Source organism: Chaetura pelagica, unplaced genomic scaffold (genome assembly GCF_000747805.2).
Source record: "Chaetura pelagica isolate M959 unplaced genomic scaffold, ChaPel_1.0 scaffold132, whole genome shotgun sequence".
In the NCBI taxonomy this organism is placed as follows: domain Eukaryota; kingdom Metazoa; phylum Chordata; class Aves; order Apodiformes; family Apodidae; genus Chaetura; species Chaetura pelagica.
Window position 1 is genome coordinate 1,423,059 of NW_009952709.1, and position 12,621 is coordinate 1,435,679.

At 48.2% G+C, this 12,621-nt stretch overlaps 1 protein-coding gene across 1 annotated transcript in view; it reads left to right on the forward strand.

Moving 5' to 3' along the window:
- The window catches only part of EHMT1 (euchromatic histone-lysine N-methyltransferase 1), a 63,196-nt gene that overhangs the window by 31,338 nt on the left and 19,237 nt on the right, over positions 1-12,621 (forward strand). Inside the window, exons 10-15 of the mRNA XM_009994313.1 lie at positions 1,864-2,009; positions 6,338-6,564; positions 7,248-7,412; positions 7,917-7,999; positions 9,586-9,692; positions 11,583-11,705. Of these exons, the coding sequence (XP_009992615.1) occupies positions 1,864-2,009; positions 6,338-6,564; positions 7,248-7,412; positions 7,917-7,999; positions 9,586-9,692; positions 11,583-11,705 (851 nt within the window). The remainder of the gene's footprint in view (positions 1-1,863; positions 2,010-6,337; positions 6,565-7,247; positions 7,413-7,916; positions 8,000-9,585; positions 9,693-11,582; positions 11,706-12,621) is intronic.

The window sequence follows — 12,621 nt, forward strand, 5'->3', positions numbered from 1 at the left end:
CTGGCAGTGTTGAAGGGCAGGTTGGATGGGGCTTGGAGCAACCTGGACTGGTGGGAGGTGTCCCTGCCCATGCAGGGGAGTTGGGACTGGATGATCTTTAAGGTTCCTTCTAACCCAAGACATCCTGTGATTCTGTGATGGGATGGAGATGGTGATGCTGGAGTTCACTGGCTGGGGCAGGCACCCAGCACAGGATCCAAGGTGCTGGCCCAGCCTCTCTCCCACTCATTAGCTCCCCTCTCTTCCCTGAAGGATCCTGATTTAGCTTCTCCCCATCCCACTCAGCAGCTCCTTGGAGGAAACTGATTAGGATTTTAGATCTCTGTAGTGGCCCCTCAGGATCCTCTTTTTCAGCCCTGGGGAGACAAGGGCCTAGCGTTGGTTCCTGGCTGCTCAGCCCCAGGTACTGTTCCTATTGCTGAACTTGCTTCAGGTCCACTGTCTGTCCATCTCTCCCCCCATCACTCTCTTGCTTTCAGAGGTTGTCTGGCTCTGGTGATAGAAGCACATCAAAGAGCAGGTGGGAGTGTTTGCCCCCGGGGGAGGGTCAGGATGGGTGAGGGATGCTTTCCCCACGGGGTCTGGATGTCAAAAAGATTAAGAAAGTGACAGCTTGGAAGGCAAGGAATGAGCTTTGTGATTTGTCATCCAGGAAAAAGCTCTTAAACCATTAAGATCTTGACAGGATTTTACAGAGAAACTGCAAGGACTTTCCCTCTGCTTGTGTGTCTTGAAACATCCTGTCCTTTCTCCAGGCTTGGTCTTGCAACTTGTTGGCTGAAGGAAACTCTTTACCAGCTGAAAGGGGCTTGTGCTTGGCTGATAGGGTTGTAGCCATGGGCAGGATGCTGTGGGGGAGAGTGAAGAGGAATCTCCCTCAGGAATGAAGATGATCTTTGAAACTCTGCAGCAAAATAACTATCAAAAGCTTAAAAAGGATTAGGGAGCTTCCTTCTGATTGGGACTCAATCCTATAGCAGACTTGGGTAGGGAATGTTTGAGAGGTGAACCAATCTAAAGGCAAAGGTTTGAGGGTTTGCTTCTGTAATGAAAAAGTTGCAAAGAGATGCTGCAACTGGGGAGGATTAGGAGTGTGGGACTAAAAGTAACCTCTTTGCTGCTAGGCTAGTGTTTTGCACTCATGGGTAACCCAGTGATTGAGTCTGATGGAGTCACAAGAACATTCCCACTGTGCCCCCATACCTGGCAATGAGCCCCCTCAGAAGCCATTACTCACCTTTAAATAGGTCTGAAAATATTCAAAATCTGAAAGGGATGAGGAGAAGGCAAAATAACATCTGAGCATCTTGCTGCTTTCTTTTCCCTGGTTTGTTCTCTTTCCAAAATAAATAGTTCTTGGTTGGCTGAGACCAAATAGTCACAGGAATTTTGTTTTCCCATCTGTGTAACAAGCCTCTGCAAATAGAAGTTTGTGCTTTCCTGATCTTCTCTATTTATCACTCCACTAATTATTCAAATTTCCAACTATGGGTGGTTTCCTACAAGTTTTCTGATGCCAGAGCAGAGTGTTTTAGGGCAGGTGGGGAGGGGAGACAGGCTGATGAAAATCTGTGCCTCATTGGTACTTTTGCTTGTTGAGGTTTTTCTCAGAGTAAGCTGTTCTTAACTTATTATTCTCAATTTCAGCACAGTCATCAGGAGTGTGGCCAGACTTGGAAAAGTACAGGATGCTTTTGCAAACTCCAGCTGGTGTGAAAAAGGGGTCTTTTTTACAGGGTTTGAATATTGCCTTGAAAGCAGTTCAAAACGGGAAGATGCCAGAGGAGATGGGTGGTGTTGATAGACTAATTGTTGCTCCTGGAGAAGAATTCAGAGTTGATTTACTGGTCTTCTGTATTCCAGGTCTTTCCAATGGTCCTGAAGTAATGGAAGTAGATGGTCTTCAGGAAGTGCCCCTCTGTAGCTGTCGAATGGAAACCCCCAAGAGCAGAGAGATCACCACACTAGCCAACAACCAGTGCATGGCCACGGAGAGTGTGGATAACGAGGTAGGAGCCTGTCCTTCAGCTTCTCACAGACTTTTTTTTACTGAGGACAAAGACATAAAGAATAAAAAGCTGTGCTGGGAACATGTGTCAGGTCACTCAGGGGCTCTGCAGCCTGGGAATCCTGTGGGAATGGCAGGACAAGCACCTGGTTCCCCAAGCCGGGAGCAGCCGCGCTCCGCACCTGCCGCGGGGTTGGAGGCACTGGGAAGGGAGCTGGTGTGGGCTGCTCCTCCAGAGCTGGTGTGGGCTGCTCCTCCAGAGCTGCTGGGTGGATCTCTCCTGCTTGTCCTGGCCTGTGTGGCTCCATCTGATGTAACAAACACACTTCAGGCCAAGTGGGCTAAAATACATCAGCATGCATCAAAGTGAGGAGATCCAATCAGAGGAAGCTTGGAGCTGGTTTCCCTTGACTACGAAGGAGCGGATGCAAACCTTTCCACAGCCAGCTCTTGGGTTCTGGGAACTTGGCTTGTCCTGCACCTGCTCAGCCTGCCCCAGCCTTCCTCTCTCCTCCTCCCCTCCCAAGAGGCTTCTGTTACAAAGCTTCCCATGTCCTGGCAGCCCTGCACAGCCTCCAAGTCTGGCTGAGGAAACATGAGAGGACCCAGTGCAGTTGATAACAGCTGGGCCAATGGGCTTGACTGGTTCCAGGAGTGTGGGACTAAGTGGCAGAAGTGACTCCCTCCCAGAGTCTGGAAGTGAGCCTGCAGGACAGGAACACACTCAGTAGATTCTTCTTTTACAGGGAGGCACTTGGGTTTCTTTTGAGCTTCAGCTGAGCCACAGGCACATTGTAGCGCTCTGACTCTTGCTGGTAGTAGGACAAGGAGTGAGAATATCCCTGGTTCTCCTGCAGGATCCCAGGAGAAGGGTGGATGGAGGGAGAAAAGAATGATCAGGTTTGCAGCTCAGCTTTACTTCTGTCAGTATGTGCTGGTACCTATAGAAAATATCTGAAACATGGCAAAAGTGATTTGTTGAAGAGAGAATGCCTTGGAGTTTGGCAGGAGAGAGGGAGACCCCAGGGTTCCTAAATGAACAAAAGGCTTATCAGAGATTCCTGCTTGTGTAGGTGTTGGTTTGACAGGTGTGTCCCTGGATAAATCAGAGAGAGGAGCAGCAAAAGCCTTGCTTTATGGGAGATTCTTTGTCATAATGGGATAAGTGACTCTCAGGTGTTGTAAGAATATTCTGCATGTGAATAGTGGGTTCTCCAGACTGTCATGTCCTTGGAGAACGATATAAAGAGTTATGAGCACCCTGCTGCACTCTCTAATGGTTGGAAAATAGCAATTAATCACTTTGTACTTTTTTTAGAGTTTCTAACAAATAATGTGACATCATAATGCAGGGGCTTCCTCACAGGGACAGCGCAGCTTTTCATGTGTTCATCAAATTTCCTCAGCTCAGAAGTAAAAATCACTGCAGTGGTCCTCTCCTACCCCCTCCTGCAGCTCCTGGGGTCTGTGTTAGTGGTGATCAGTTTAGCCAAGGTGCCACAGGTAGTGTTTGCAGCTGGAATTTGGGAAAGTTGGAGCAGAGATGCTAGGGACCAGTGCTGAGCCTAGGTTAAAATCCAGTCTCTTTTTCTGTAGGGTTGTTGATTCTGCACAAGACGTGGAGTTAAAAAAAATAATTAGAGAATGAGTCTAGTTTTATTGAGAAAAAGCAGCAAGTCAGACCTCAGCAGGTCAGAGGGACAGTGTTGGTGATGAGCAGGCAGCGTGTGCCTGGCTGACTCCTCAGGGTGATTTTGGTAGAGGGTTTTCCTTGGGGCAGCCTTTCGCATTTATGTTTCTAGTTTATGAAGTGTCCTTTGCCAAGCACCTGGGGAAGGCCAGAGGAACTTACAGAAGCCAAACAGGGACTTGTCGTGCTAGCAGGTGGCAACTGGGATGTGAACATGTGGTAGCTGTGTGAGGGGGCAGCCCAAGGAAGCTCTGGTCGTCCTGACACAGCAGAGTGAGTCACAAGCTTGGGAAGTGGAGCCCCACGTAGGGAGCCTGCTGGCATTGACAGGACAAGGACATGCACAAGGAGGCAGCTTTTTAAGCCTAGAGGTGAAATCCTTCAGAAAACATGCTCCAAATGTGACTTCAGTTGAGCTCTCGTGAAAGCCTGGCTGTTCATCCCTGTGGTCTGGGCAGGGGCCAGTGCTGGATCCAGTACAGACGATAACTTCTCTGGCAACAAGGAGCAATTATTTTTCCCTTTATCTTCCTGTGACTTACACTTTTGAACAGTAACAAGATTTCGTGTGTATGGTCTGGGGCTCTTGGTCACCGACACCCGCTCTGCCTGGCCAAAGGAGAGTGTGTGCTGTGTGAGTCAGGCCCCTGGGACTGCCCCTTCTGCTGCTGCTTGGCTGGTGCCTGTTTCCAGTGATGATTGTTGTTGTTGTTGTTTTTTTTCCTGCAAGAAACAAACAACTCAGGGTCCACATGCATGTTAGTTAGTAAATGATGCATTTCTTCCTCTGAGAGCAGCTTCCACAGCTTCCTGCTGCACTGCTAATGCTGTCTGGCACGCATCTGAATCACTGTGAAAAAGCCAGGGCTCATCAAGGCAGCATGCAAAACCCAAAACTCTTCCTCCACACGAGCACAGAGAGTGGTTTTTTTGGTCTCCAGTAATTTCATTTCCTTTAATTTCTCCTGTTCCAGCTGGGCCGATGCACAAACAATGTGGTTAAGTATGAACTGATGCGCCCGTCTAACAAAGTCCAGCTTTTGGTGCTGTGTGAGGACCATAGAGGGAGGATGGTGAAACACCAGTGTTGCCCTGGCTGTGGATACTTTTGCACTGCAGTAAGTCCGTGCTCTCAAATCTAGGGAAGGGGGTGCCTGTCGCAGTAGCTGGAAGAGCTGAAGGTAGAGGTGGTACCTAAAAGGGTTTATTGACTTCCTGGCATCAGCTCCACCTCGTTCCACAGCGTGTCAGGAGGTGTTTTCAACAGCAATGTGTGTGAGGGTAGCTGCAATCGTCACCTTTGTCTTCCTGGAGACCCCAAGGGGTGTCACTGAAGGGTTTTCAACTGGGATTTCACACGATGGAAGTCTTGCCTTAGGAATTTCTTTGGAACAAGAGTGTGTTGGGTTTTTTTAAATGATTTCTCTGTACAGTTCAATTGCATCAAAAATGGTGTGAGCTTGGCCTGTAAATGGATCTGTGTCCTCCTGCCTGCCCATGATGGTTTAGACAGGGAACCCGAGTGATGGCACTGGAGCAAGGCAGTGATTGAGATCTCCTGCTGCTTCTTCCACCTCTGTCACTTGAAGCTTGTGTTGGTTCAGTCCTTTAAGATGTCAGCCTCCCAGTTTGCCTGTTGGTAAAGCTGCAAAATATCAACTGAAGGTGGTGAGGAGGCTTAATTCTCTGGTGCTGGTGTTCTTCAGGATGACTCAATGGAAGATGCTACAGTAGTCTCAAGCGTTCTTGTAATAAATGGAGCCATCCTGGGTTCTCATGCTGAGTCAAAGATCATTTAAAGGATAAAAATCCTCAAAACCCTTCAAGACCTTTTGCAAAGCTGAAATTGGGTTAATTAGATTGCTTGGGAGGACCACGAATTCAGAAGTCTTCCCTTCCATGCACAGACATCTCTCAGTGACATGTTGTAGTTCACCCAGGTGAACCTGGGCACATTGGTCAGTGCTGTCCCTACCACAGAGCACAGCAGGGATTTGGGCAGCACTGACATCCCAGGACAGAGGGTTCAGGAGCACCTTCAGTTCAATTTGAAAGACTTGTCTGGAAAGGAAAAATAATTCTAAGCAAAGTTGCCCAAGGTGGTTGAGTGAGTGAGCAGACTCAGCCACGGTGTCGGGGTCAAGCAGCATGTGGGGCTGGGCTGGGCAGAGATGCTTTAGGTGACATTGGGGTTAGCAACTGATTTCATGGTATTCATGTAGGTCCTTGCATGGTTTGTGTGTGGCTTTGTCAGGTAGTTTTAATGTCTCCTTGGCACAGAGGTCTGAAGTTTTCTTTTCCAGTTTTGGGGGCATCCTTACAGTACACTGGCACTTCTAGAAACACGAGTGAGAACGTCAAGCATTAGAGGAAGGAGCTGGAAATGGGGACTTCTTGGTTCTGTGTCCCGAGCACAATTAAAAAAAACTTGCTTTGCAGTCCCTAACCATGGAGCTTTTCCCCGTTCCCTTGATTTTTGTTCTCTTCTCAAGAAGTGGCAGTGCTTGCTTTACTGTATTGGAAGCACCAGGGACAGGAGTGGTGATGAAGGAAGTGTTTGAGGTCCGTGGATGAAGCGCGTAGCAGGGCTGAGGCACCTGGTGACCACGGTGTGAATTCCCTCTCTGTGGTTTTTTTAGGGCACTTTCATGGAGTGTCAGCCTGAGAGCAGCATCTCCCACCGCTTCCACAAGAACTGTGCCTCCCAGGTCAACGACATGAGCTACTGCCCACACTGTGGGGAAGAGGCCTCCAAGGCCAAGGAGGTGACAATAGCAAAAGCTGACACAACCTCGACCGTGTCCCTGACCTACGAGCAGCAGAAACCAGCAGCTGTGGAGGGAAGGGCTGATACCACGACAGGGAGGTGAGCTTGGGAGCACGTGGGCATCTCAAACCTCAGGCCAGACCCTGCTTTCCATTGGAATGCTTGTGCTCCTCCTGATGGAGCAGAGTGCTCTCCAGTGCTGCTCTGACAAGCCAAACTCCACTTGCTGCAGGAGTGGTTTGTGTTGCTTGCTGTGTTGGGGAAGAGCAGAGCAGCCATGGGGTGAGCTGGGGGGATAGGAGGGGATCAGGACTTAAAACCATTCCTTTCTCTTATTGTTAGGAATGGAATAATATTGGGAGGAGTTGATGTTGCCAGGTGTGCTAAGTGACAAGGGAGTTCGTGCCATATCAGGCTGTAGCTCCTGACTTGCACCAGTGGGCACAAGCTTAAAGGAAGGATGAAAACTTAGGAGAACACACATTAAGCCAGCACTGCATCAAGCAGTGCTCTGACTTCCCATCCAATCTGATCTTGTTCTGGTGGCTTTTAGGACTTGCCCCATGTTCCTGGGTGTCCTGCAGGACAGAGTATAGAAAAATGTAATCATAGGGCTGTGCAGCTCCTTTTTGGGGCAAGTTCTTACTGAAAAGGCTGTAAAATATATTAGTTTATGTTTCAGTTTCACTTATGCTTTAAAATCCATTTATTTTTCTTCTTTGGCATAAGGTTACACACTGTTGTGTATATTTAATGGTTGTGCCTTGGCTGTCTCTTTTCAGTGGCACTGGGACACGGTTGTCAGAGGAAGACAAGCCAGAAAGTTCTGCTGCTGAGGGCTTTGACATGGCTGGGTCTTCAGTTTTTCCAAAGCCTACTACTAGCCTGTCCCAGGGGCCAGTTAAAGAAACTCTGGAAAGTGCCCTGATTGCCCTGGACTCTGAAAAGTAAGAAAACCTCTGGGTCTCTCCAGTTCCCAGCAAAGTTGCTTAACCTGGAGAAAACTGAGGTTTAGCTTCTCTGGGTTTTAGCCCCACTCAGACTGGTTTCTGTTCACTTCAGTCATTTGTCATCCCCAAGTGATGACTGATTCAGGAGAACAGTTGTGGCTCTAAATGTCATCCTGGTTTGTCTGGAGGATTTAGTGCTTCCCTGGCCCTTCAACTGCAGCTGGAACTCCTAGGAGTGCCCATGCATACCAGTAAGACACAGGATTTGTTGATCAGTGGTGCTGAGTAGGTGCAGCCCTCAGTAGAACAAGGCTGGCTGTGCTTGTAGCTGGAGGTTTTAAGACCTTTTTCTGGAGACTTGTTCCTGTGTTTTGCTGGCACTCTGGAGCTGCACCATGAGAACAGACTCTGTCACACACACAGGGGGCAGTGGGGTGGGGTGAGGTGCTGGCAGTGTTCTTCAGAGAGTATTAATTTTGCCTCTTTTCCCCACTTCTGCAGACCCAAGAAATTACGGTTCCACCCAAAGCAGTTGTACTTCTCTGCGAGGCAAGGAGAGCTGCAGAAAGTCCTGCTTATGTTGGGTAGGTGGCTCCTTCCCAGGACATTGTGTGTCTGGCATCTGTGTCACCTCCAGCTCCTGTCAGGCAGCTGCCAGAGTCCAGTTCCCAGCATGGCAGCACATCATATTCCCTACTGCCCCTTCTGAGGAGCTGGAGGAGAAAGACACTTCTGCAAGTGTTGTGTCACTGGGAGTGGCTTCATCTTGCTGTGGAATGTGGACCTGCTCCCAGCATGTTTCTGCACCTGGACATGGTTTTATCCAGAGAAGCTGTTCCTGTCCCAGGATGACCTACATGGGATTTTTCCAGTCCAACAGAACTTTTCATCCCTGTGCAATGGGATAGTTGAGTATTTGCATCCAGTAGAGAGGTAAAAAGATGGGAATCAGCTTCAGCTGAGACTCTTCTGCAAGACAGCAGAAGGCAAGAGCCCTTCAGTACACAGGGATGGTTTTGGGGATCCATAGTTGTCTGTCACCAGATGACTTTGAGCTGCTGACCTTGTTTTTACCCACAGATATTTCCAAGGAATCTCCCCCTTGGAAGGACACAATATGTCCTTGGGATCATTTCCTTTCCACTCCAGTACTTTGCAGTACATTTTTGGATGCTTTCTGTTCTTTTCATTTATCAGATTCTTCTTTTTTTTTCCTTCCAGCAAGTGTTAGCTTCATTGTTCCTGTCTTCAATAGTACAAAAGTGTTATTCATTGATATTTAACTATGGCCTCATCATATGCAACATGTTATCATGCCCAGACATCTTTGTCTGGCTCTCATCATCATCTGCCAGTCTTTGCACAGCTGTGAGAATCTCTGCCCAGATCCTGAGCTCGTGTCAGGAGAAGCTCCATCCACTTTGTAGGCCTGTGTTTGCAGGGATGCAGTGAGCACTGCAAATACTAATTGCAGTTAATAGTGGTGAGAAGAAAAGGCCAGGTAGTACTGACTGTTTCTTGTTTCCAGCTCCTGTGTTGCTTTAAGCAGCATTTTTTTTTTCCCACTTTTTATCCTTTTGGTGTTCATAGAATGGTTTGGGTTGGAAGGGACCCTTAAGGGTCATCTAAGCCAACCCCCCTGCAGTGAGCAAGGGCATCTTCAGCTAGATCAGGTTCCTTCATCCAACCTGCCCTGCAGTGTTTTCAGGAATGGGGCACCTCCAAACTCTGTGGGCAACTTGGGCCAGTGTTTGACCACCCTCATCATAAAAGAATTGTTCCTTATCTCTAGTCTCAATCTCCTCTCTTTTTGTTTAAAATCATCCCCCCTTCCCCTGTTGCTGCAAGTTCTGTCACCAGTGTTGTTTTTGTTGCATGGAGAGAAAAGTTATGAACCTGAGGGAGATGGCCTGAGTAGAAGCTGTAATGCCTTGAAGGTATTAAATGCCATGGTATATCTGAAGCCCTTGGCTTGTGGGCTCTTGCATATCATATGTCCATGGGACTCCTTGGGAGCTTCCTGGCTTCAGTGTGTAGTGAGTTGTGAGAAGGGCTGAGGATGGGCTGGGAACTCATCCTTTAAAAGCTTTTAGTTCAGACCTGGTTCTCCTGTTACACTTTCTTCTAATCTCTGACTCGTGGTTGAAAGCATCTCTGCTCTGTTTTGCAGTGGATGGAATTGACCCTAATTTTAAAATGGAGCATCAGAATAAGAGAACCCCTCTCCATGCTGCTGCTGAGTCTGGCCACGTGGACATCTGCCATATGCTGATTCAGGTCTGTCTCCACTTTATGTTCTTCTGTACAAGCAATTATCTGTGGTTTTTGGTTTCCTGCCCCACATGGCTAAAGCACACTTGGAAATCAGCACTGAAATGTCTCTCCTGTAAAAACCTTATTCTCAGGGTTTGCTGAGGGAGGAGTGTTGGGAAGTAGTGTGAGGTCTTAGAGGACGTCTGAAGATGTTTCTGTAGATTGTTCTCCAAGGAAGCTTCACTGTCCAGGCAAGGAGCATGTGAAGCTTTGATGCAGGGCACTGTGTGGGAGCCTCTGCCCCAGCAGAGGCAGCAGAGCAGGGCACTGCCAGGTGTGCCAGCTCAGGCTGGTCCATGGCAGGCTAAAGCTGCTGCCAGGTTGCTCTTTGTAATGAAGGCAGGTAGGATTTGGAGACTGGAAGTCAGCAGGCTCTGTCTTGCCTTCTGTCAAAGCCTGAGTAACTCCAGCAGGATTTTCCTCTCCAGTGTAAATGTCCTGCATATGAGAAGGAAAGGTGCAAGTTTGGCTTATTGGCTGAGATCTGTGTCCTAACTGAGGGAAGATGCTCACAGACACAGGGGTGCTCTCATTGAACCCACTCCAAAATGATGTAAAGAAAAGAGGCTTTAAGAAGTTAACATTTTTCCTTTTTTTGTACTGGCCTACATTGTCTGGAGTGGCTGGAAGGATGTTTTGTTTAACCTGTGTGGCTGGAGAACCTTAAAGGCCTTTCTCAAAAGCAGCAATGCCATGTGTTTGGAAACCAGCCTGCTGGGACCTTGTGTCAGAGCATCTGGAGTCAAGAGGCTTTCAAAGTGCTGTATGGAAATGCAGCTGTGGGCCTGCCCTGCTGCCCCCACTGCACGTGAAGGCAACAGAGTGACTTGTGAAAGGAGCAAAATGTGTGAGATGCCACAAACACTTTGAACTGAGTGTCAGCAGCCTTGGTTTGTTTCCAGAATCCTTCATGTTCTTGTCTCTTCCCTGGTGTCTGCCTATTGCAGCAGCACAGGATTTGGCTGGGAATGTCCACAGCTTGTTAAACTTGAAATGCCTCTTCTCTGCCTGGTTTAAATAGCTCTAGCTATTTAAAAGTCATCAGAACAAATGAATTCAGTGGGAGGCACCTGGAAGCAATGGGGCCAACTGCTTGTGCCAGGTGAGCCTGAGTCAGCTGTGCTGCAAACAGGCCTGTGCTTCCCAGGGGTGTGTGCCTGGGTGGCCTGCCAGGAATTGTGCTGTCTGTGAGATTTTCTTTTGCTTTTAAGTACTGAGTGGGTTACTGAGCTAAGCCAAAAAGTGAAAGCAGGCAAGACATGCCACAGCAGTGTTTTGGAAAAGAGCAAGGTGTTGGTCCTCTTCACTTCATGTTGAGCTGAACGTATTCTGAGACCTCTCTAGAAACATGACTGCTGACTTCCACAGGAGCCCATCTCCAGCATTTTTTTGCAGCTGCCACCTCTGTTGCAACCAGTTGTTCCTACTGCTGGTGACATTGGGAAGGGCTGGTTGTTTTGTTCATTGGGTCTGTAGAAATGATAGACCAGGGAAAACAGAGCTGCTGGGAAAAGGAAGAGGCTGATTTTTTCCAATTGGTACACAGACAACATCCAAAAAGTAGCAGTAGAAAATGTCTTAACAACAAGAGCTATTTGACACCAGCTCTTGGCTTCCTTGTGTCCTGGGTTCTGGCTGCAGAAGGCAGGAGAGAGGGCAGGCAGTGTGTGCTGCTTTCCAAATCAGGCCAAGTTGGACTGCCTTCATTCCTGCTTGTATTTCTTTCCTCCCTCTGCTTAATGTGGCTAAATTTCAGGAAAAAAACCTTACTACTAAATCTCTACTCCCACATCCTTTCTCTGCTAACCAGTAATGGTTGTAATTGTCCTTGTATTTGCCTTGGCCTCCTAACAGGCTGGTGCTAATATTGACACCTGCTCTGAAGACCAGAGGACCCCACTGATGGAAGCAGCAGAAAACAACCATCTGGAAACTGTGAAATACCTTATCAAGGCTGGAGCACTAGTAGATCCTAAGGTAGCAGTTTCTTTCTTATCTTTCTTCCCAAAGAAGCAGCTGCCCATCTTTTCTTTCTTGATAGGTTTGAAGTATTGGGTGGAAGCAGAAAGGCAGAGGGGAAGTGGACTTGGGTGTGAAGGCTTGGCAGGGCCATGCTTATCAGCAGTGTCATTTTAGTGTTGCAGTGTCCTGGCTGTGAGCACTCGGGGACAAGTGCTGCCACTTCCTACATCAGTTTGTGTCAACAAACCTTGGGGTTGTTTGGTTTCACATGAGGCCACTGAGCAGCAGTGCCACAATCCCACTGCAGTGAATTTAGAGTTGGATTCCAGAGTTTCCTTCTCCACAGACTCTAATAATGAGACTTTTGAGGTGACATTTTAAAATGGGCTTGTAATTAGGTGCTTGCCAAGCCAGCAAAAATGGCAGAGGAAGCTTTGCTTTCCAGAGGCCTCACGGGTGGTGTCTTGCAGTCATGCTGCAGTGGCAAAATTGGACCCCATCTTTAAACTCTACCCTTTAATTTAAACAAATACAATAAATGCAGCTGTCTGTTTGCCTTTAGCATGCTCTGCTTGCTTTGCAATCTTGGAAAATGTACAAATCGTTTATTAGTCTCATAAATCAGATGCTATTTGGAGCACAGGAGCCCTCCCCATGAGGATTTCTTCTTGGTACAACCTGGTGCTGTTGGCTGTGGCTGGGGAGCACGGCTGGCCTAGATGGTCTTTGTGCCAAGGAGCTGCCAGGGCCAGGAAGATTGCAGCAGGTACCAAGTGCTACCCACCCTGAGCCTTCAGTGGATCCATGGGAGCCTGGTTCTGAGCTGGGAAGGAGGGAAAGGACAGGACAGGTGTGTGTGGGTTCATACCGACCACTGTCTTGAGCATCTTGGAGCAATCCAGACATCTCCCACCTGATTCACTCGTGTAGG